The sequence below is a fragment of the Podarcis melisellensis genome (assembly GCF_964234715.1).
Source record: "Podarcis melisellensis genome assembly, chromosome: 3".
NCBI lineage: Eukaryota > Metazoa > Chordata > Lepidosauria > Squamata > Lacertidae > Podarcis > Podarcis melisellensis.
Genome location: NC_138530.1, coordinates 49,682,646 through 49,707,930, shown reverse-complemented (window position 1 = coordinate 49,707,930; position 25,285 = coordinate 49,682,646). Strand labels below are relative to the sequence as shown.

Sequence of the window (25,285 nt, the reverse complement as noted above, 5' to 3'; positions counted from 1 at the left end):
GTTGAGCACATGCTTTGCATGCAAATAATCCCACATTCAATCCCCAGCATTTCCAGGTAGGGCTGTGATGGAGTCTGCCTGAAGTTCCACTGACAGTTGGGTGTCTACAGTATTGTGCTAAAGAGACCAGTGGTCTGACATACATATAGTACAAATGGAACTATATGTATATGTATGCCTATACTTATACCACATGTATACATGTATGTATGGAAATAAATTTGTTACAGATGAGTTCTCTTGCTTTAGAATCTATTTTAATACTTACAAAGTGTAAAAAGTGTTCTAAGTGCTGTATAGATATTAAAGATAAGATTGGTATATTGAGGGTTGGCACTAATAATAATAATAATAATAATAATATTTTTATTATTTATACCCTGCCCATCTGTCTGGGTTTCCCCAGCCACTCTGGGTGGCTCCCAACCAAATGTTAAAAACACAATACAGCATTAAACATTAAAAACTTCCCTAAACAAGGCTGCCTTCAGATGTCTTTTAAAAGTAAGATAGTTGCTTATTTCCTTGACATCTGATGGGAGGGCATTCCACAGGGTAGGCGCCACTACTGAGAAGGCCCTCTGTCTGGTTCCCTGTAACTTCACTTTTCGCAGTGAGGGAACCTTCATAACATATATTTTATTGAAATCGCCTGATGTGGCTAAAGTCTGTTTAGATAAGCAGACACACATCTACTTGGCTGCCCTATCATCAACTCAGATTGTGTCTTCTGGAAGAAGGGCAGCATTGGTGTCCTGTCATGATTTTACAACTTCAAAGAGTTAGGTTTGATCAAGAATGCTATGCAAGATGCAACTAGTTCAAATCAAGACACTTTTTACCTCACCTTCCGCAACTTCTTCCTTCTGCTTCACATTTCTTAACAAAGCCTTTGCTTCTGCCACACTTGTTGCGGTTTATGAAATCAAAGGGTCTGTTAAGGAATTTGAAGCAAAAGGAAGAAGCTGTGGAAAGTTGGGATTAATACTGGTTGCAAATGTGCCATTCATAGAAGTATATTCTTGCATTTCAGCTTTAGAAGCCATTGAACAATACACATGCTATGCAACTCACATAAATTCAGCAGGGCTTCTGTTTAAGAAATTGCAAGCTAACAAAATAATCAGGGATTTAGTGTGATGTAGCTGTTGAAGAGTCTGAATTAAGAGTTGGCAGTACTTGTTCACCTCACAGTTCAACTATGAACCTGCATTGTCTTGCCCTGGACCACCTAATATCTTCCCCTCAATTCCTCTGCCCACCAGCCAATCAGTAATATAAGTATTGTGATACTGGCTGCCCTTACAGAGATGGTCATAGAGGTCAGTGAGATACTTATATCAAATAGTTTTATATTTTTGTTATCAGTGGGTTAATTGTTAAGCAAAACTGCAGTATCGTCACACTCCTATGTTTCTATTTGTATAATAAAACAAAATGTAAAGAATGTCATCACACAGCCCCTGTTGGAGGATTTGTAGTTTTGCGTCCCAATCCTGAATGTGCATTAATTCGGGATGGGATAGGGGAGCAAATATGAAGTGATGGTTTAAAGTAACAGAAGTTTGAGTAAAGCAAGGTAGGAGGGAGCTGACAGGAAAATGGGGTTTTCAATCAAGCAAACACTCATATGTGTGCAATATCAATCAACTGAACTTAACATTCTCCAGCTGACAGGCTTAAAATTTTGTTCATCTTAAAGGTACAGTAACATACATTATCATGGAGGCGGGGGAAATGCAAAGGGGGCTTTTAACTAGGAGAAGGCATGGAAATGGGATGATCTATGCGCAAAGGAGAGTTGGAAAAAGGAGGAAGAGGGAGATATGAAAAAGAAGATGAAGGTGAAAATGGGAATGCAGAGAGCTGTGAAAAGGGGAATAAGAGGTGCGGGAATGCAGGTGGAAGCATTTGCACGAAAGGTCTGTGGAATAGGAGGGGATGATGGCTTCATAATGGGGTGGGAAGCGAAAAGGGTGCTTAGTAGTTGCAATGTGTGGGAAGAGGAAGGTGCAGGTTAGCAGGATGTGTTGCACTAATGGAGGGGGAAGAGGAGGATGCATGGATCTGGGAGTGAAGATGAAAATGGTTGCAAAGCAGAACTGCAGAACAGAAGAGAGTGGCTTCATAAGTGTGGTTGGGAAGCTGAAAAGCAAGCTTAGTAGTTGCATGGGGTGGGAAGGGATTAATGTGGGGAGAACTGCAGGATTTGCAACTTGTCAGAAAAAGCAACCTTTATTGTGCATTTGTAATAAGAATTGTTTTATCTCTTTCTAGGGCGCTGGTCAGGATAAACTTGGAATCTATGTCAAGTCTGTGGTCAAAGGTGGTGCTGCAGATGTGGTTAGTAGTACCTTTAATTATTAAATTACTAAAATTTCAGTGATTAATTTTGAATAGTTATCAACTACATAGCTTAGTTTGGCTAATCTCCTACTGTATAATGTACCTTTGTCTTATGAAACATTTAACCAGGATGGCCGACTGGCTGCAGGGGATCAGTTACTTAGTGTGGATGGACGCAGTTTGGTTGGACTATCCCAAGAGAGGTATGTCATGCTTTTATGTGTTTGTAGAAGAGTGGTGTGGTTATAAATCACATAGGACTTTTCCTCTCATCTTTTACACCCCTTGATTTGATTGACATATATTCCATTCTCAACCTCCTCTGTCTTTAATCACTGGTCATGCCATAGATGTTGAGACACATTTGCTCACCCAAACTTGTGTAGTGTAGTGCTGTGACTTGCAATGGCTCTGGATTTTTTGAATTGTAGGAGGCATTTGGTGTTTCCTGAGAAAAGTGACTGCGCTTTTCATCTTTATGCTATCTGGTCTGCCAGACTGTTTCACAGACTTGTAGCACCTCTATTAGAGCCATACGGGGAAAATTGAGCCCTTTTGCCGCAGTTGCAGAAGTGGGATTGCACAGATTGGCAACCCAGCCAGATGGTGGGGTATAAACAACAACAACACTAGTGTACCCTTTTCTGCTGCAGTACCACTGATAGTAGCTCAGAGTGTCTCATCAAAGAAAATTCTGATTCCCAAAGTCTGTGATTAAATCCTGTATTCGATTTAAAGCTTGCAGTCCTTGCAGTTTTAAAGACAGTCATTTGTGCCATTTCTACTTTAGAAAATAAACTGGCAATTTTTTGTGTGGTGTGGGGTTTTTTTACTTAGAGAAAGTTTGGATGAGTTGTTTAGCATGCAATGAAATTTTATTCTACTCATGGTTCATAAAGAGGCCCTTTTTCCAAATATTACTGTTTTAAACAAATTAGTTTTATCTTTTATCTGGAAAACTGTGTACTTTCTCTTTGATCTTTAGTACTATCTTGCTATTGTCAATTATAGTATTTTTAAATTAATTTTATTTAACTCTCACCTCAGGGCAGCAGAGCTGATGACAAGAACAGGATCAGTAGTGACGCTAGAAGTAGCAAAACAAGGAGCAATTTATCATGGTTTAGCAACTTTGCTTAACCAGCCATCTCCAATGATGCAAAGAGGTAAACAACTTGAAATATTTTTGTCCGCATACATTTTTGGGTGAAAACCAATCTTAAATCTCCATGCTTTCTAGAAATTGTGTTTGAATAAACATAGTACAGCCTAATTCACTCATTATTCTTTCTCTGAAGGAGAGGCTTATAAAATCCTTAAAGTCTAGTACAATGCAGTCCTGTGGATGTCTACTCAGAAAGTCTCACTAATGGGGCTTACTGTTGGACAAATTTGCATTGGACTGCAGTGTTAAGTGTGTGGAAAGTTGTTCCCCAGAAGTAATAAGAGCACAGACTATTTCTTAATCTGTTTCCTTCTGTGTTAAATTTGAGGAATGATAGTAACCTGTTGAAAGGACAAAACAGTCAAGATTGTCAAGTGTTTTGAAGATTAGATTAAAACATTTTCTACGGGTTGGTACTGTTTGGCAAACGTATATTGAGTCCGACCTCTGATCCATCTGGCCTAGTACTGCCTGCTCTGACTGGCAGCAACTCTGCAGATACCCGCTGCATAATATCCTTTTAGCTGGAGATGCTGGGGTTGAACATAGAACACAATGCATGCAACACCTGTGCTTTTGCCATGACTATGTACTTCCCCAACCTGGATAGGAGTGAGAATACTGCATTTCATTTCTTTTGGCCCAGTAAATACAGGTTGTGTGGCAACTCTGTTCATTTGTTAATTTCACTGGCTTGGAAGGAGCTGTGATTCAAGTGATTCCTGATTCATCTCTCATTTAGAAGCCACTTTCATTTTGCGTGAGATACTACCACCTCAGTATTAATTCACCTTAAGAAGGAAGCAGGAGGTGCTTCATAGTTTAGCCTCTGTCTGAGCTTGTCTTCAAAGAAACTTCCTCCTAGTAATAGAAAGGAGAGTGTCCAGTGGCTAAAGCCCCATTTGACCAGCACACAGCAGGCAAATTCACAGTTAAGTCCAAATTCTCAATTCACTTCCCTTCACCCAATTTCATTCATCTGGGATTAGGGGAATGACTTCAAGATCACATACCAGGTTCCGGCAGCTTTGAATCCAAGCAGTAATCATATGAGAAGTTAAGCAATGATTGTTCTCATACAACTTCTCTCTCTTTCTGGAGTTTCAGACCGCCGTGGCTCAGGTAAACCCCGACCAAAGAGTGAAGGATTTGAGCTATATAACAACTCTGCTCAGAATGGATCCCCTGAGAGCCCCCAGTTGCCTTGGACAGAATATAATGAACCAAAGAAATTGCCAGGGGATGACAGACTGATGAAAAACCGAGCTGATCACCGATCTAGTCCCAATGTAGCAAGTAAGCAGGAAATGGTTTAAAGATGTTTATATGGACCATGTTTCTGTAGAGGACCGAAATGCTCTGAAAATGAATGGAATAAAAATTTGATAGTTAGCTACAGGGGCTAAATTCTAAAGAAGGTAGGCCTCCACAGATGTTATGAAACACCCAATGCATTACATCAGATTGTGAGTCCTCACAGGCCATCATTTAGCTTGTAAGTGCCTGGGACAAGAGGTGAGCCAAAGAAGATGAAATCAGAGGCTCTCAGGAACCTGCTGTAGTGGGTATATGTATATGTAAAATTATGTACAGTGGTACCTCAGGTTACAAACACTTTGGGTTACAAATGCTTCAGGTTACAGACTCTGCAAACCCAGAAATAGTACCTCGGATTAAGAATTTTACTTCAGGATGAGAACAGAAATCGGGCAGCATGGCAGCAGTGGGAGGCCCCATTAGCTAAAGTGGTACCTCAGGTTAAGATCCTTTTCAGGTTAAGAACGGACCTCCTGAACGAATTAAGTTCTTAACCCGAGGTACCACTGTACTGAGACCCCTAAGTACATGCATACATCATTTGATTTGTATGTTGCCTTTCCATAGTTAAAACTATGCTCAAGGCAGCTTATAACATGAAGAAATATACATAATATAACAAAAATACAGTAGTCATAAATATGTACAGTAGGCTAGTTATTCCACCCCTGAATAGCTAGCTGTGAAACAAATTATATATAATATTTTTCTTACATTATTTAAGAGGAGCAAACAAGTTTATCAGCCTTGTTATTTCTCTTAGTTTGAATTAGTTCTCTTGTGTAGGCTAACAAAGGTGGTTTAATTTTTTTCCCCCTCAACAGACCAGCCTCCAAGTCCTGGGACCAAGAATGCATATGCAGCTGGAACCACTAACAAGATAACATCAGTATCTACGGGAAATCTTTGCACAGAGGTTAGAAGTAGCAAGCAATATATTATATATATCAGTGTGGTGTGTTTTAATAGGGACAAAAGTGTAAATGACCTTTCTATATTTATACAGGAACAGATACTACCATCCAGACCTGAAGCATATCCTATCCCAACACAAACTTACACCAGAGAATATTTCACATTCCCAGCCTCCAAATCCCAGGATCGAATGGGTTCTGCTCAGAATCAGTGGTCGAGTTATGAAGAGAAACCCCAAATTCCACCTGAAAGTAATCATTATATCAGTGTTGCAATGCAGGTTAGAAATTTGCTTTTATCAGCTAAGTTAACTGAATGGCTTTGGTGTTGTGGTATGGAATAATAAGATTATTGGTCCCCTAATATTTAGTACTTTGAAAAATATCTCTGGTTTGTTACAGCTGCTATTTGTTATTTGGTTAGCTTTAAAATTAGAAATTAAAGGTTCACAGTATATCTAAATTGCTAAGAAAGGTTCCATACATACTGGCATCTTGTATGAAAACTTGACAATATATATTTAGAGTTGATATTTGAAACATAGCAGTAGTAAACAATATTGGGAACATTACTTTTGCAAAAGGTTTGTGTCTTAAGAGTGACTGTAAATGCAGTTTAGTATTCAAAGATTGCATTAACTATTGTCAAACCATAAAATGCCTGTTTAAGTTGTGTTCGCTTTTAAATACCCAAGTCATTAGCAATCTGCTAGTAGCGTTTTCACAGTGCATCTTACACAAGTTGCTTTGTGTTCAGTGCTTCTGGACTAATAGAGCATAAGAAATGCTTTCATTCCAAACAATGCATTCTTTCTAGGTCATGGTTAAGGTCATTGATAGAGAAGCACCAAATAAGTTGCCTTTGTTCATAGTTTCTAACTACGATTCTTTTGCATCTGGTCAACTTTGTGCCTAAAATAAATCTTGGAAGGAACACTTAAGGAATTTTGAATTAAAATTAAAATTTATAGATGGTTTCATTGGAGCTTCTAAGGTATGTGGTGCCTTATTATCAAATGGTGTTACATGCTGTGCAGTGGTTGTGTTTTTCACTTAATGCTAGAGAACTTCACAGTGATCTAATCAAAATGCAGCATATCTGTGAAGATGGAATATTTTACCAGGGATTTAATGATCAGATGTTTTCCTGCCCTATATAACTATGAGAAGGAGTGGGGAAATACAGTAAAGTGAACAGATGGTTCCACTTCCTGTGCTGCTCTTAAGGTTAATTGTGATTATAATAAAAGCTTGTCACAGCAGTTGGGGGCAGGACTAGATAAGTTACTGTGCTTCAGTTATTCTTGTAAGCTGCTAGCCCTACATCTTCTGTGGGAATACGTTTCAGAGCTGGAAGTAGTTTCAGTTTGGCATTGTTGTGAGTTCTGTGTGAGAATGGGTATACAGCCTAAATTAGGTTGCTGTTCTTTCTCCTCCCAAAGTAATTTCGTAATCGTGTATCAAAGCTCACAGACCTCTAGAGCTTGCATAACTTGTTTGGAATGAAAGCCTGTATGCAGTACTTGGAACTGTTGCAACATGCTGTTTATGAAAGTGTTGATTTTACAGGAAAGTGAGTAAGCATTTCATCATCACTCTAGAATGCTATAAACTGTCATTTAGTAATTTTTTTCTGTGTATGAATTCTAACATGTGAAAACTTTTTTTCCTTCTTCAAGCGTGTAACACGTTCTCAGGAGGAACTACGAGATGATAAAGTTTATCAGCCAGAAAGGAGTCGACTAGAAGTTGCCATACGAAAGGATGTGGAATATATTGATCGCAAATCAGACAGTGATCCATGGATGAATTCTTCTGTGGATTCTAGCACATCAAGCCAAGAGCATCTAAACCATTCCTCTAAATCTATTCCCCCTGGTTCTTCTTTAACCAAAACTGGACCTGGTCGCTGGAAAACTCCTATTGTTTCTCAACCAGTATCACTAGTGACTTCCCAGTCCACCAGAACAGACCTCCCTCCCCCTCCCCCTCCTCCACCAGTGCACTATGCAACTGACTTTGATGGGCTGCAAATGGATTTGCCTCTTCCGCCCCCGCCGCCACCTCCAAGCCAGTTGGGGCCACAGTCATCATCTCAGGTTGCTGCTGCAGAACGCAAAAAGAGAGAAGAACATCAAAGGTGGTATGAAAAAGAGAAAGCCCGTTTAGAGGAAGAGCGAGACAGGAAGCGTCGGGAGCAGGAAAGAAAACTGGGGCAAATGCGTTCTCAGCCACTAATTCCTGCGCAGTCCCTACTTCCTCCAGTTTCAGTTCAGCAGGTGAAACCAGAAAAGCCTTCAACGTTGCAGAGACCCCAGGAAACCGTCATTAGAGAATTACAGCCCCAGCAGCAACCCCGAACCATTGAGCGAAGAGATCTGCAGTACATCACCATCAGCAAAGAAGAGTTGTCCTCTACTGATAGTTTATCTCCTGACCCTTGGAAACGAGATGCGAAGGAGAAGCTGGAGAAGCAGCAGCAGATGCACATTGCAGACATGCTGAGCAAAGAGATTCAGGATCTTCAGAATAAGCCAGATAGAACAGCTGAAGAGAATGACCGCCTGCGCAAGCTCATGCTGGAGTGGCAGTTCCAGAAACGACTCCAAGAGTCAAAGCAAAAAGATGATGATGAGGACGATGAAGAAGATGATGATATTGATACTATGCTGATTATGCAGCGACTGGAAGCTGAGAGAAGAGCAAGGGTAAAATGAGAGAATCCTTTTAATAAGCTGTTTGTATTCTAAAATGTCTGTTAGCCTAAACAAAACCCCCACCTTAGATATCACCACAGGATAAAGGAGGACTGGACTCTCTTATTGTCCCTGTCTTTCATTGTATATAATGAAGTTTGGTCTAATCTGTTTTGACTTTGTCCAAGTAAGTGGTGTATTATAAGCTACTAACTGGAAAGCTTGAGCTGAAGATAGCTCTATTTCCAGTTCCCTCCCTACCCCAGCCCCCCAAATAGCAAGGGAATGACAGGAAAATTAGACATCCTTTCTAATAAATAGATGTTGATCCCTGCTTTGTTTAAGTCTAGTATATGATTGCATACATATATCGTTGTCCATAAGGGAAAAAGTGAAGGACTGTCCACCTGTATTTTTTATAAGTAAGCCTAGTTTTAATTCTGCTTGATTTTTGTACATTCATGAAGCCAATGCCACAAAATATTTTATGTTCATGTTTCATCTGTCAAAATGCATAGCATGATTTGGATTTTTAATTCCACAAGAGTGATGATGTGGTTCTTTCATTGGTGAAAACACAAAACTACAGAAACTGATTAAAAACATACAGAAACTTTTTTCATGCAGCAGCATATAAACTAACTCCATGATCGTATACTTGACAGTGATGAAAGTTAAAAGTGGTGCAATTCTTTATTTAAAGATTTGTAAATAATTGGTCTATAAATTATGCTGCTTTTGCCACAGTGAAAAGCATTTGCTTTCCAGGGCAACCATTATATGCATTTTCTCAATGAAAGCATTGCTTTATTTTTATTTTTCTGTTGTGGCTCACTGCAACTTAAATCAGTTTCTTAAAGCTAAGTGTGTCCTCGACAGATTCATTATATGGTATCTTATGGTTGCTGCCTCTTGTTTTGTCACACAGCTTTATTAACTACATTAATATATCATTTAAAAACAAAATTATTTATTTTGGGTTATCTAACACATTAATCTTGTTCTTTTAAAATCTGCATTATAATTCTTTGTCAGGTGGTCATCTCTGTTGCATAACATCTCCTAAATCATTCCTTTACACTAGGACTGATAAATTTACATTTTGTTTTAGAAATATTATCCCCCATCTCTAATAACCAAATATTTTTAAAATGAGGTAACTAATTGGCTGTTTTTTTGCAATAAAAATTGTATAGCTCTTTATCCACTTATAGATGGACTGTGTGTTCTATCTTAAAGGACACAGTTTACAGAAATAACTTGCTTTTTAAAACTATTTTTTACTGATTTATTTAGACATGTTCACCATTTCCACATTAGCTTATCAAACAGTGCTTTTCCTTTTTCCTTTTATACAGCTGTAGTAACAAATCAAAGTGCTTTTGGCATAGTGCAAATCTAAATTTATCCTTATTTTCACTGAGCATCTTTCTTTTTCCTTCTCTTATTACCTGCAGCAGACTGCTATGCCAGCAATCTCTGTTCTAGATTTGGTATGTTCTTATTTCTTTCTCTTCAATGCCTTTTTCTTACTGCTTTTTATCCTTTTCTTCTTTTTAATTAATAATGATCCAATATGCATTGGATATTGCTTTCTAAGTGCTTTATGGCAGGGTGTAATGTGTTAAAGGGCTTTAAGCAAGCACACAGCCGTTGCTTGAGGTATGTTCCTAGCTTTTCCCCACTCCTGCCTTTATTCTTTAAAAGTTGTGTTCTGTTTGCATCTTTGAATTGTTTGCAGCTGTGTCCGACCATTTATAGGAATAATATATCTAACATTTCCCAAAAATAACCCTTAGCTTTGATAAACATTATATGTAGCTGGGACTGAATGGCTCCCTTCTTTTTTATTGTTGTTACTCCCTTGTCCCGCAAACCATAGATTTAATTAAATTTATTCTAACCATTTCAATATTCAACTTCTAAACCATTTATCGTTTCTTACTCCCATAATGGATAGTTTGGCATTCACATTAATTTCCTAGAAACTATTTGCTTTAGCGCTTTGCTTTTGGGAATGCTACCTTAAAGTAAAAAGTTTGGAACTCATTTATAATTATTCTAAATATCTATATAAAAACAACCCCTTAGTTGATCAGTAAGGGATATGCTGCTAGTAAGTAGCAATATTGTGTCAGAAGCTAACAGCATTATAATATAGACAGAACTATGCATCTCAGCAGGCTTTCCATGATATATAGCTGTTTTATGAGGCAGAAATGAGGTTCTCTGAACTCTGATCACCTGATCATTTCTTACTTCTGTTTGCCCTGTTATACAGCTTGTGATCTGGTTGGCACATTGTAGTTTCCTTTCACCGGCATGTTTTATTTTTATTTTTCCTCAAACAAAACCAGTGTATAGATGTTAAAATAACTCTCAAGTTATAGAAAATTTTCTGTTTCTGGATTTTTGAACACAATCTAACCTATGTCACTCCACATATTTAAAGGGAAGAGATGAAGGATATAAAATAGAATTATAGTTAAAAACTTTTGTCTCCCTATCCCATTTAATTTCTTTTGAAGCTTCTCTAGAGTAACACCACTATGACATTTTGGCATTCACAATTTGAGTCTCTTCAGCAGTGTGGGACATTGTCCAGTAGTTCTCCTTTATTCTTTCATGACATTTTCTGACAGGTTCTTAACTAGATAATATCCACATATCTCTTCAAGGACACTTTCTGAAATCATTTTACTTCTGTAAAATCTTCCCAGTAATGTAAGATGATCTGTTGTGCAGAAATAGGCCCTCCTTGAACATGAGTGAATACTTTTGCACTTACCATGCACTTTATTCACATGAGTTTTCCATGTTAAATGACTGCAAATGGTTCCTTCAGTATGGAAATCCTTATGCAATGTCAAGAAGAACCAAAGATATTACTCTAAATAGCTATTCACTTGGGCAGGCTGTCAAGGCCAGATTGATTCTAGTGCCATTTTTAAAAACTAAATGGGCAAAGGGATCTTTGCCTTTTGACTTGCATACCTGGTGGACAAACACATGTAATTCTTGTTTTTTTAACAAGTTTTTTTCCCTAATTTACACTGTAAAGTACATAGCTGGGTTTTTTTAGTAGGATTAGTGCCATTTTCAAAAGCTGAGTAGAGCTAGACGCAAACCTTCCCTCCAACACTGTATGCCTGCTGACCCACAGACCAGTTGGAGAGGGGGGAGGCAAGTGAGAGGAAAGAGATAGATTTACCAAAATATTGTACACGTCTACATTTACACTATAAATGTATTTCACTGCTCATTCAGTTAGCTCATTCAGTTAGCTCATCAGCACTTTAGGAAAGGGGTTGCTAATCTTCTGTGCTCCAGGTGTTGTCGAATTGCAGTTCCCATCATTTGTACCCATTAGCCACACTGGCCGAGGCTGATGGAGGTGTAATCCAGTGACATTTGGTAGACCATAGTCTAGCAATCCTTGGTTTAAATTGAGGTGAAATGAGGGGAGGAAAAAGTTGAGAGGGAATTTTTTGAATTATTATATATAATAAATATATAGAGAGAAGGGGCCTTTTTTGTGGTGGCTCCTCACTTGTGGAATGCTCTCTCCAGAGAGGCTCTTCTAGTGCCATCATTACATGTCTTTAGACACCAGGCAAATTCCTCTTTACCCAGGCCTATGGCTATTAAATAATCTGTGGCCTGTAAAAGTGTGGGGGAGAGGACTGTTAGTATTATGTTTATTTTACTATTAGGTGCCTGTCAGTATGCTTTTTACTGTGTTTTATTATGTTTTTACCATTGGTGTTTTGTAATGTGTTTCTAATACTGTACACTGCCCTGAGATCTTTTGATGAAGGGTGGTATAGATATTGACATTATGATGATGATCACTACAGCATTTGTGTGCCTTTTGAACCTTCCAAATCCACATTGATTTAAAAGTTCTAATTTTCCCCTGTCCTTATGTTCTGCTTTCAAGTGGACCAGCAATTTCACAAAGAGATGTTGATTTCGAACTGAGATTAGCTCTAAGAATTTCACCATTGCAAACGAGTAAAAAACAGCAAGTGCCTGGTTCTTCTTGTGTTTGTATCATTGTGCTCTCCAACATGGACCTTTGGTATCTTCTTTAGTGGGGAGCAGAAACTTGCCCCACATTAGATGTTTGTTTGGGTGGGGAGATGCTGCAAACATCCAGCCATCACAACAATGTAATGGTATAGGTGTACGTTGCTTGCATTCTCTTCCCACAGATGTAGCCAAAGTGTTGCTCTCCAGATGCTGTTGGACTTCAACTCCCATCATGCCTAATTGTGGCCATGCTGCCTGGGGTTGATGGCAGTTGTAGTATAATGACACCTGAAGGGCATCACATTAACAACCTTCACAAATGACTGAAGTTAAACTGTGGAGAAGAAACATGCATGTTCTCTAGGGACAGGGGGAAGAAAAGAAATTCCTCTGCACATTTCTTTTCTTTCAGTAAAAAACAGTAGTAATTCTCCAGAGTTTTAAGAGGAAATACTGATCCTCATCCCATGACCAAAATTTTCTGCTTTAGCAGTGACAAAATAACACCTGTCTTGGACTATGGGTTTTTTTAAAATGAACAAACCAAGAGTTTCTCTTCAGAATTTCTGCCCTGAGGATTCATTTGCCCTTATTTGGGGAAAAAAATTGAAGACAGATCTTTGTTAGCTACAGGATGAAGAGCGTAGACGGCAGCAGCAGCTGGAAGAAATGCGTAAAAGGGAAGCAGAAGACAGGGCCAGGCAAGAAGAAGAGCGCCGGCGCCAAGAGGAGGAGCGGACAAAGCGAGAGGCTGAACAAAAGGTTATGACCCCCTTGAGTGGAGCAAAAAATCTTTGTATGCTTGACTGCTAAGAATTCAATTTTTAATGAATGGTGGATGGACACCCTATTTTATGCTACCCTAGAACAGGTTGGCTCTATGTGCACAAACCTTGAGAGTTACTGCATTGCTTGCTACTTTTATAGTGCTTAACAAGTATTGGATGCTGTATGCTAGCTAAAACCAGTAAGCAGACCCCACTGGCAGGCTTAATAAATGGCAAGATATATAGGACAAATGCAAAAATAAATATATTACAGTCATATCTCAAGTTAAATATGCTTCAGGTTGAGCGTTTTCAGGTTACGCTCCGCGGCGACCCAGAAGTGACACGTTCCATTACTTCCAGGTTGCCGTGGAGCGTAACCTGGAAGTAACGGAACGCGTTACTTCCAGGTTTTGCCACTCGCGCATGCGCAGATGCTCAAAATGACATCATGCACAGATGCGGCGAATCGCGGCACATGCAGACACGGGTTGCGTTCTACTCAGGACTTCTGGAACGGATCCCGTTCGCATCTAGAGGTACCAGTGTACAAGGTTGCTGAATATTTAGTACAATGAGAGAGATTCAAGATGAAATTCAGTCCAGGTGGTTAGAACGAAAGAATGAAAGTGGCAAAAAGGTTGATTTAAATGATTTAAAAATTAAGAGAGAAAATATTTTTAAGCTTTTCATAGGAGGAAAGAGCCATCAGGCAAGGTATGAAGTTGTAGAATTCCATGCAAAGGGCACATAGGTGCTCTTTTCTTCACCGTTCACCTCCCTCTTGTGTGCAAGTTCTCCATAACCATCCACTGCCGATATGGGTCAGAATCTTGTTGGGCCATTCTCACCGTAGCTAGCAGGATCCTTAACCATGTAGTTTCACTGATTTTAAAGTTTTGAGCTGTTAGCAACAATCTCATAAGGAGCAGTGCAGATGTAACAACCATGGTTTAGGGAGTAGGCTGAATCCCTACTTTTATATGAACAACTCTTTCCCATCTCAAAAAACGTTCACTGAATCGGCCTGTAGTTAACTATGGTTAGCAATGGACAAATGTAAAATTGAACTGTGGTTGAATAGCACTGCTTCAATGGCTCCCTTTATTGTTCCAAAGAATAATTGAGGGAGATGGGGGATTTTTGTATTAGAAAGGAATGAAGGGGTATGATCTCTTGCCTCAGTCCATTGTGTGGATTGTCTCTTTATGAGGATGCAGGTAACAAAGCTCATTAAGTATAAAACTTCTCACTATCAGTTGAAAGGTAAACTGAATCGTAATGTTTGTTTTCATTGGTCTGGTGTGTGTGTGTGTGTGTGCAAGTTAAAGTTTGGCATTATGTTTCACTCTATATTGAATATATGTTCAGTATGTTATTTGTCAATAGGGATAGGAAATACTACTTGCCTTCAGTGTCAGCTTAATAAGAGAGTAATATCTGTTCAATCGTTTAAATTCAAAGAAGTTGTTCTGTATATACAGTGCTTCACACACCTTAGAATACAGTGCAAGAAGCTCTATAGAATTGACAGGGTAGAGCAATACCTAATTTCTAGGGCAGTATACTGTCAAAACAATGCCAGTACAATTTTAAAGTGATAACTTGAAAAGGATGGGTAAACTTTGGTGAGCTACTGGTTTCCTTCTCATTAAAAGCAAGGTAGAATTCTACATCAGTTGTACTCGGCCTTATGTGTGCACCGTTCCTGTAAACTCTATGCAATGTTTGGTAATGTTTAAGTTTAATTTTCTCCATGAAAATATGTACCATGTCTTAAGTGCAAAGATGACTCAACATTTGAAGAAGCTTGTAAATAATTTATAATAGTAAGCATTGCAAATTTACTGGTATAAGAGACGAAATTGTAACTGAGTTTTGTTGGTATAAAAATGGCCTTCTCCGACGTTTGTTTGACCATTTGTTTCCTTTGGGTCCACAGAGGCGACAAGAAGAAGAATATTACAATCGCTTGGAAGCTGAAAGGCGCCGTCAGCATGATGAGGCAGAACGGAGATTGCTGGAGCCCGATGAGCCTGGTCTGTACAGACCTCCGCTTCCACGGGAATATGAATTCCCATCCTTGCCCCCTTCATCTAATGCTCCTCCTCCCCCACCTCAGCGAAACACCTCTTACCTCAAAACACAGGTCCTCTCCCCAGATACGCTTTATACTGCCAAGTTTGTTTCATACAATGATGAGGAGGAGGAGGACTCCTGTCTAGCAGCAGGTCAGGATAAGTACTCCAGTACAAGAAAGTCTTATGGTGACCTTCCTCCTGCCAGCCTTAAGCCACAGCAGCCCTCACGCCAGCCACGCCCAGCCTCAGATGGCATATTTCTTTCCAACTCATTCCAGCCATCCTCGGTCAATGCCAACAGTACTGCTTTCAAAACGAGCCAGCCCCCTCCCCTACCAAACAAACCGAGTTTCATCAATCCCAGCAGCTCAAAAGGTAGACGCAAAATTTTAATTAAGAATCTTTTCTGTATGAAACTCTCTCCACATTTCCCGCTATGGTGTTCTGAACAAAATCACTTCATGATTATATCTCACTTGATCACTGTCCTAAGCATGGTGGTCCGACTTCAGTGCTGATGTGCTACTGTAAATCCTATTTTTAAATGTGTGCGGTCTTTCCATTTTCTTACCAAACTCTCTGTAATTCTTACTTTCATATAATGAAAGCAAAGTGATTTTTTTTTTATTGAAAAAAATCCCCATCCAACCAGCTAAAAGTACTGTTGGTTTTGGCTTTTGTTCTGTATCTCTTTTCAGCTACTGTTTCTGATTTTCACTGGGTCCATGGTGCTTTCACATTTCTGAGCCACATGTTTCTCATGATAATAGGACATGTGTGTCTGGTTTGTTAATAATGGGAAGATGTTTTCCTTCTGCTTATTTGGCATGTATCTCATGTGCAAATGGCTTTAAGAGTATACTACCCAATAACAGTATTTGTAATGTTATATTTGAAGATTCAGGGGGGAGAGGTAAATTAACTTACAAACAATATCAATAAGCATATATTGATGCTTCTAGCACTGGTTGCCTAGAGTTGAAGCAGAAGACTATTTTTCCATTTCTAGTGCTTCCTCCCTAACTTTCTCCCATAAGTTACTTTTCCTGACTTTATTCGCATTAGCATAAATGAATAAACCTAATAACCTTGGCAGAAAATAGTTCCATTATCTGCAGAGCACGACAATTCTAGTGTAAAAGAATTGGGGTGCCACACTGACAGAAGGTTGTGGTTGGTTTAGCTTTTGATAAATAGGAAGAGGAAAACCAATTTATTAAAACTCTTAGTTTTCTAAGTATTCTCCCAATTTAATATTGGTAAGCGGGGCTCTCTGAATGTTCTGCCCTTTAAACCACCATGCGTAGTGAGACGCAGGAGGCCAGCAAGGCTTCTTCAATTGCTCTTAATGTTATAATAGCAGTAACCCAAAATAGAAACACACTCACTGATGTTATGTACTTCTTTGAGTACCAATAGGAAACCTATTTTTGAACCTCCAATTTATGTGAACTGGTTACTATATTGCTATGTAGCCACCACACCTGTCTCTATTTATGTTACACAGCGCTCACCTACCACATACACTGTAAGAGTTGAGTGCAAACTTAATTAACAAATAGGTAGATATAATATTTGCCAAAATGAGGGATACAGTATTCCAGCCCTCATGCCATTTAATAAAAATGAATTATTAAAGTAGTTTTTTGTACTTCCTCTACTGGTACTAATTTAACAAAAACTGAACACATCTGCTTGAGTAATTTAATTCATGCAAATGATCAGTTGCCAAGTTCCAGAATAAAATTTGTTTGAATATTATAGTGTACATATAAATACTTAATTTCAGCCTGAAAGTGGTCAGTTGGTGGCCATCTTTTTCTAATGGTTGACAGGGAGTCAGTGTAGCACAACATAATTAAACTGAGTTGTTCCAAAAAATACTGCTAATCTTAATCCTTACCCAACCCTTTTCATATTTGTGAGAGGCAGCTACATCTTCCAATAAACTACTAGCATCACATTTTAAGATACAAATAAATGTGGGTACATTTTGGTAATATTGAGGAATGCTATGTAATATGATTCTTCACCTTCATTTCAGCACATTCTTAAAAGCCTATAAAACAGGCCACACATTTCTCTTAAATGTTTAGTTAATACTGCCTGCATAAAATATAAAGCTCTTTGCACAAATGAAGAATTCACTATACAGCTTGTCATCCTACCATCTCACTAACACATTTCTGCCCTTTAATGAACACTACTAACATATGGCAAATTGTGCTTCTGCAAAACTCCAGTTCTTAAGCTCCTTCCACTGGATCATTTGGAATCACTTCAAACATTGGTGGTCACAAATTTGGGAATAAAGCTTGATCAGCCTTGACTAAATATACAAATGTAGGTTAGGTGCATTTTTCTGCTGTGCAGATCTTTCAACATTGAAAAAAATGTTTTTTGGCTTTAAAATTTGGCAGAGAAGCAGAATAATTGTTTGTTATAAATATTTAGTTAACATGCATGGTGGATTCTCTGCATTTTTATTCAGACTGCATTCTTAGTTTATTGGAGAATCTATAGAGTTGAATTAAAAATACTATTGGAAGGAGCATGCATTTGTTTTTGTGTAGATTAAGGCTCACAAGACACAACACAGATTATCAAGAGACTTTAAAAAATATCAGTGGAAAACGGACAAGGATTTGTGGCGACTAGTGTTTTTCTTAACAGAACAAAAAGCAAAAGTAAGGGAGACCTTAAAATGTGGGAATGGTGTTGATATTTCACATATAAATTATGTGTTTTGTCTTGTGGCCTTTGGAGAAGATCAGTCTACTTTGTGGGAATTTTATGTGTGAGAACTAAATATAAAGGTGTAGTGCTGTAAAACATATAGAAACTTAGAGAAAGATAGGACAAATTCCCCATCTCTGAATATATTCTATAAGCCTTAGAATACCAGAAAAGAATATATTCTTATATGTTATAAAGCTGGTCAGTGGGTAATATTTAAGCACAAAAAAGCAATAATTCTAGTTCTTTGCCCTCCCTTGAAACTGGAGAGATAATCTTGCACCACAGGCTGCTTAAATTCATAAGCTTAATTGGGGTTTAAGCAGTCTAACTGCATACTGAATTTCCACATTTCAATCTGGAATTCTTAGTTGATTTTGTTGCTTTGTGATGATCATTCAAATGTGCATTTGATTTGATTTTATCACAATCGTATTTAAAAAAGTAAAGTCTTAAGGCAAAAGCATTTGACAATTATTTGTTTTAGTAGGATATGTCTTTCATTTTAGTAATCAAGACAGAAGTGTATGCTTTGAATCATCTTAAAGGATAGAAAGCACAGATTGAGCCATCTTACTCTATCGAAAAAGCACTGCAGCTTTGTGTGTGTTTGTGGTGGTGGGGAGTAATATTGCCTTGTGGCACTGAACAGATATTTCATTTGGCCTTGTACTTTTTCTTGCATAAGGCTCAAACTACACTGGATCTACTGGAGCAATTGCAGGCCCACATGAACCCTTCCGGGACCTGAGAGAGAAAAAAGCAAAAAGGTGAAATGAAAAATGCCTTAAATAATAATGGTGAATGTATGTAAGGCAGTTTATGTAATCTTGGTTTGAATATTAGATAGTTGAAGTCGCAAAAGCGTTTGAACATAAACTTGGTAGTCCCTCCTGTTAAAGGAAATTATTATTTGAAACTTAGAGAATGCCTGACATTTTCTAAATGCTATACATTTATGTGTAAGAACTAAATATAAAGTTGCATTGCCATAAAACATAGCAACCCCTGCAGCTAAGCTGGTATTGCTCTGCTTTCCTTTGGACCACATCAGTGAGGCTGAAAGGGGGGTTCTTGTCATCTGGGCAGGCCAGGAACTCCATACACACTGCCCAGGTTTGCTCCCCCAAAGAGGTAATTTGAGTGCTGCTAATGTAGTGGTTTGACTTCACCCCCAGGGGCGCACTCCATTGTCTCTCAAGACAGGCAGGTGTAAACAACTATACATTTGTCAAAAGATAAGACGGCCTGCGTCCACAGCCTCACTACAAAAGGAAAAAGGAGGCCATGGTAAAATCATTCCTCAAGAAACCTTCCCTGAATTCAGAAAATCTTAAGTAATTACAAGCCAGTGGCCAATCTCACCTTCTTGGGCCAAGGTTCTTGAGTGGGATAGACACAGACCAGATCCAGGCACTTTTGGAAGAAACTTATTTTCTAGATCCATTTCATTTGGGGTTTAGGCCCTGTTTTTTTGCCCTGTATGGTGATATCGGTTGGGAGAGTGACCTTTCAGCAGCTTTTGATACCATTGATCATGTTATCTTTCTGCAGCAGCTATCCCAGTTAGGGGTGGGTGGCACCGCTTTGTGGTGGTTCTGGTCCTACTTAGATGGTCTCTTCCAGAGAGCAATACTTGCGTAGTGTGCTTCAGTCCTGTGGAGCCTTCAATGTGGGGTTTCTCAGGGTTCCATTTTAATCCTCATGCTGTTTAACATCTATATGAAGCAACTGACTGGGGACATCTGGAGCTTTGGAGTACGGTACATTGTCAGGAATATGCTGATGAAACACAGCCCTACTTTACTACATCTGCAGATGTGGCGTGGATGTGTTGGACCGTTGTCTTGCCTTGGTAATGGACTGGATGAGAGCCAACAAACTGAAGCTCAGTCTGCATAATACTGAGGCACTGTTCCTTGGCCAGATGGATGGGAGATTGCCTGCTCTTAAAGGGGTTATACTGTACTCCCTTTGAAGTAGCGAGTTTCATAGCTTGGGAGTTCCTCCTGTTCCATTGCCTCCACTTGAGGCTCCGGTGGCCTCAGTGGTGCTGAGTTCCTTTCACCAGCTTCAGCTGGTGGCCCAACTCTGTCCCTATCTGAACAGGGATATCTATGGACTTTTAAACTCTGGAGAGGGTCATTGGTTTGTTTGTTTTTGTCACTATACTATGTATTATTGTGTTTTTATATTATAAGCCACCCTGTGATCTTTGGATGAAGTATAGAATTTTTAATAACAATAATAACAATAATCTAAAGTATGAACTAATTTTGTATAAAACATTGTAGCAGTCTTTACAACAGCACTGACATTTGTACATAATCTGATACGTGGACAAAATTGTCCATGCAAAAGTAAAGACTAACAACCCAATCCTAATCTGGTTTACTTGGAAATAGGCTTCTTTTATTTCTATGGGATTTACAAATACATATGCAAGTGATTGCAGACCCCAGCTAAAAAATATGCAAAGCATCTAGATTTCTGGCAATGTAATACTTCTGTAACATTGAGATATTTTTTTCTTTGCAGTCAAGATGCAGATTTACCTGGTGCACCAGAAAACTTGACTTTTCGGGAACGTCAGAGACTCTTTTCCCAGGGTCAGGATGTGTCCAACAAAGTTAAGGCATCTAGGAAATTAATGGAATTGGAAAATGAATTAAACACAAAATAGGATTACAGGCACCTTATGAAACATAATCCGAAGAATATCTGTGGGACTAGGGAAAGGGCTGTTCAAGAAGGAAGAAGTGTCCTCTGACAATTGAGATGGAATCTCAACATCTGGATGGTTGAGATTTAGATATGTTGCAATAGCAAGAAAAACATCTTTTCCCCAAGAGCTTGTGTTTATACAATGAAAGCACTGTAAAATGTATTTTAATTATATGAATCAAGTGTCATTATGTCCTTTCTCCACACCCTTTCCTTTCTTTGAGGGTTTAACTACTTCTGCAAAGGTCCTGGGTCACACTTACTGAAGAATTGTTGCTTCCTTGTCTTACAAAAAATACTTTGTTAGCTGCTAAACAGAAAAAGTGGCTATAGCTTGAACTGCCTAAACTAAACTCTGCACAGGCTTGTTGCACTCTAGATTGTTTGATTCAAAGTATGAGGTGGTAAACAGTTTACTAGCATATCACTGAAAACTTGTGGTTCGAGTCTGGGTTTCCTTGGATATTCTCTTGCAGTAAAAACAGAATTGAATACTCTGAAACTAAAAGGGCTGTGTTAGCACATTTAATCATTAGACACAGAGTGATATCTATATTCATACAGTTATGGGGACATGAAATACTTGACTTATATTGGTGGCAGTCCAGTGATGTGATAAAACCTGCACCCTGGATTTTCCAGCTCTTCTTCCTTCATCACTACACTTGACCTGTAAACCACTTTTAAAACTTGAGTTGTGAAATCCTTGGTAAGAGCTGAAGGAAGAGATTGGTAAAATATAGATGGACGCATAGGAATGGTGTGTGTGTGTGTGTGTGTGTGTGTGTGTGTGTGTACGTGTAGATTGATAATACAGTGTTTTAAAACTATGTAGAAATTCCAGACTTAAGCAATAGGGAATAAGTTTCTTCTGGTAGCTCCCGTTGTAGCTGAGACAAAACCAAAGTTAGATGTTAAAAGGACTAGAAGATTTCCAGTACTAATAGATAGCATATTAAGTACTACTTGCAGAGGGACATGGTTACTATTACTGTGATGAGAAACATGAAAGTATTGTCTGCCAAAAATAGTTTTACTGCGGTGGCCTGGCAGCACATCACTTGGTCTTTCATGTTGAGAAGTGCTAGTCAAGCAGCCTTTGGTTTACTAGCATCCTCTTTCTATATATTGTAGAAAATATTGGCAGTTCAAGCTATCTTTCACACTATATTGCAGCATTATTTAATTTTTAAGCAGTTGAAATCTTTTTTTCTCCCACTGTTCCTGTATGGCTGATGTTGAGAATAAGGACCTCATTAGAGTTTGTTTCTCATTGTGTGATGTTTAAAACAATATATTATATTGTGATTCTAAGCAAATTTTCTATTTGATAAAGCCCTTAATTGGGTTTTAGATGATTTTTCTGTATAATATGTTATCTTATAAATATATATTTAGGGAATTATGCACACTTCCAAATGCAGAGGGTAGACTTTCACTGCCTTAGAAATCACTTTTAATAAGAGTTGTATGATAAATAAATGCAAGTTAATGATATTAAAATTGGAGTGTAAATATTTTTTTTACATATTTCAGGTTTCTTATTTGAAAGTGTGCTTTTACCGTTCACCTGTTAAATATGAAGTAGGAGATGAAATTGGTTGAAAGTGTTAATGAAGGATTTGCATGCTTGCTATATCTGTTAATCAGGAAAAGCAAGCCTCCCCCAATTTATCTTGAGAACACTAGATATTCTGTGGCTGGAATACTGTTGCTGCTAGAACCTAAGCAAAGAAATATCACTTACCATGGAGTGGATTTGACTGCTACTGGGCATTCAGGCCACATGTGAATATGAGTAAAAGTGCTTTTCATAACTGTCTGTGCATTATTATGAAAAAAAAAGAAACATCAAAACTGCTGTAGTTTCCCATTTCTACTGTATTTCACTTGCAACCTATTTTTAATAAACTTTGTATTGTATTTAACTTTGCACTGCATAATGTCTGTATCAAGAGTATTTGTTCAAATCACAAATGTCAATATCTAATTATTTTGTTACACATTTACCTAAAATATAATCAGAGACACAAAGTGGGTAATTGAACTTTAGCTTTTGATAACACTATAGAATCTATAGCATAGTATAGATGAATGTCTGTTCAGTAAACTAGATTGGCAGTGAGCTGTTTTTGCCACTTAAAGGTAAAGAGTGACCGACTCTGGGGTTGCCGCGCTCATCTCGCTTTATTGGCCGAGGGAGCCAGCATACAGCTTCCGGGTCATGTGGCCAGCATGACTAAGCCGCTTCTGGCGAACCAGAGCAGCACACGGAAATGCTGTTTACCTTCCTGCCAGAGCAGTACCTATTTATCTACTTGCACTTTGATGTGCTTTCGAACTGCTAGGTTGGCAGGAGCAGGGACCGAGCACCGGAGCTCACCCCGTCGCGGGGATTTGAACCGCCAACCTTCTGATCGTCAAGTCCTAGGCTCTGTGGTTTAACCCACAGTGCCACCCGCGTCCCTTTTTTTCTACTTAAGAACTTGTAAAATACCAAATTACTGGTTTACATATTAGAGCAGGGTTGGGGAACTGGGTAAAGCAAGTGGCCAGATCCTGGGTTCCTTAACTGTCTGCGGGCCATATTGGATGAGTGAGTTCTGCCCACCTGTCAATCCCCTGGTGTCACTATGTCATTTTTTTCCCCATTTGTAGCATGACAAGCTGCACCTCAAAGGAAAATCCAGGCCCAGCAAAGTGGGCTTAAAGTTACCACTGATAGGTGCAGACTTCAAGCTCTACTTTCTACTGGGATTGGCTGAACCATGAGTTTCTCATGGTGAACTCTATAGTGCAGCCAATCTCGGCTAGCGGGCTCACAGTGCCAGTCAGCTTCTGATGTGCATTGGCAGCCACATCTCCACCTGCCCCATCACCTGACATCATATAATGACATCAGGTGTGGTGTAGGTGGCCACAGTTGAAGAAATTGGCCTCACAGACCAAATTCTGCTGGACCTAATAAGGCTCATGGGCTAAAGGTTTCCCACCTCTGAATTCAGAGGTGGGAAATTCTTATATACAGCAGATTTAATTGCAGTTTGGCTATAAACCAGGGGTGGAGACCAGGGAGCCTCCAACCTGCAGACCAAATTTGGCCTTCGAGGCCATTTTTCCTGGTGATATCAGCTGAGGTACTTCGTCCTTCAAGCAAGCAAGGGACAAGCAAGTGGAGAGAATATTAAAGGAGCCAGTACAACATGCTTCAGTCTCTTTCTTTTCCCCCATCCAATGCCTGGTTCAAAGAAGTATTTTAAGGAGGTCCGTGCTCAGATGGAAGAGTGGGGAATGAATTGAAGCTAACAGTGTTTGAGGCAATCTCTACCCACACATATACCTTAAAGATAGCTCTGAACTGGAGGTTCTAAGAATCGGCATGGGGCAGGCTTTGAAAGCAGGAGGGATTTGGGCAGGTGAGCAGGGCACCCCACATGTCATGTGATTGATAGGTGACTTCTTTGCATCCAGCTGTCCAAGTTAAGTCCACCACTGAAAATTTTGCTTTCGAAAAATAAGTGTGTGCACATCTTTGGACAGAAAGTATGGGGGAAGCTATAGGGGCTTCAGGGCAGTTCTATCAAGCATTGGGAGTTGCCAAGAAAGTTCTACTCCTAGTTATCTAGCTCAATAGAAGATAGAATCTGGGAGATCTCAAAGTGCTGGAGAATCTTAAGGTAGAAACAAACTCCAAGATCCACATAAACTTAAAGTCATTTTCATGCACATTTAAATAACCCAGCAGGCATAAAAAAAGACGCCTCTGGCAATCTAAAATGTGTAGATGACCTTAATCTCTGACAGGCTGTTTCATTCCTGGTTAGTTCTGTGATACAGATTAGTGCTTGCTTAATTACGATCTTGTTTTATGCAGAACTCAGTGCTACACTCTCACGCCTACCCAAGGTTCCTGATCTAGGCTTTAGTAACGGGAGGTGTGAAACTAGTCCCCTGTGCCTCACATTCTACTCATTCCTTTATCAACTTCCTGGCTGGGCTTAAGTTTTTGCTAGAAAGAGGGGAAATCCGAACTGAACAAGCGTGGAGAAGAATCCTCTTCTCATTGTCCTGCTATCTGCCCACTGCCAGCTATTGCTCAAGGGGAGAGGGGTTGAAGCAGGCACAGGCAAACTCGGCCCTCCAGGTGTTTTGGGACTACAACTCCCATCATCCCTGACCCCTGGTCCTGTTAGCTAGGGATGGTGGGAGTTGTAGTCCCAAAACATCTGGCGGGCCGAGTTTGCCTATGCCTGGGTTAAAGGATTGCGAGCCTATTTTGCCTAGTTGAAATAAAGCAGGAGGCAGCTGCTTCCTCTCGCTTTGCAGGCACCACCCTCATTATATTTTAAACACAAGTATTGACAATATCCTTGAAATGCAAAAGCTGCTCCGGCGCTGCCGATGCCCCTCTCTCTGCCTACTAGGCAAAGGGTCTCCGCTGGAATCACCAGCAGAGAACTCACAAGCAGCTTCTTTAATCCCCACTCGGCTGAGTCCCTCCCCTTTC

The 25,285-nt window shown here is 39.3% G+C and overlaps 1 protein-coding gene across 17 annotated transcripts in view; it reads left to right on the top strand.

The window, feature by feature from the left end:
* The window catches only part of AFDN (afadin, adherens junction formation factor), an 87,490-nt gene extending 64,769 nt beyond the window's left edge, over positions 1-22,721 (top strand). For 7 of the 17 annotated variants that reach the window (XM_081906757.1, XM_081906753.1, XM_081906748.1 and 4 more), the window contains 12 exons: positions 2,278-2,343; positions 2,476-2,549; positions 3,394-3,512; positions 4,613-4,807; positions 5,653-5,744; positions 5,835-6,023; positions 7,422-8,450; positions 9,896-9,931; positions 13,098-13,232; positions 15,180-15,693; positions 18,743-18,824; positions 20,593-22,721. In XM_081906757.1, the coding sequence (XP_081762883.1) occupies positions 2,278-2,343; positions 2,476-2,549; positions 3,394-3,512; positions 4,613-4,807; positions 5,653-5,744; positions 5,835-6,023; positions 7,422-8,450; positions 9,896-9,931; positions 13,098-13,232; positions 15,180-15,693; positions 18,743-18,824; positions 20,593-20,737 (2,676 nt within the window). In that variant the 3' untranslated portion in view covers positions 20,738-22,721. The remainder of the gene's footprint in view (positions 1-2,277; positions 2,344-2,475; positions 2,550-3,393; positions 3,513-4,612; positions 4,808-5,652; positions 5,745-5,834; positions 6,024-7,421; positions 8,451-9,895; positions 9,932-13,097; positions 13,233-15,179; positions 15,694-18,742; positions 18,825-20,592) is intronic. The other 10 variants (XM_081906746.1, XM_081906759.1, XM_081906752.1 and 7 more) reach the window with 6 other exon arrangements.
* Positions 22,722-25,285: the final 2,564 nt, after the last annotated feature.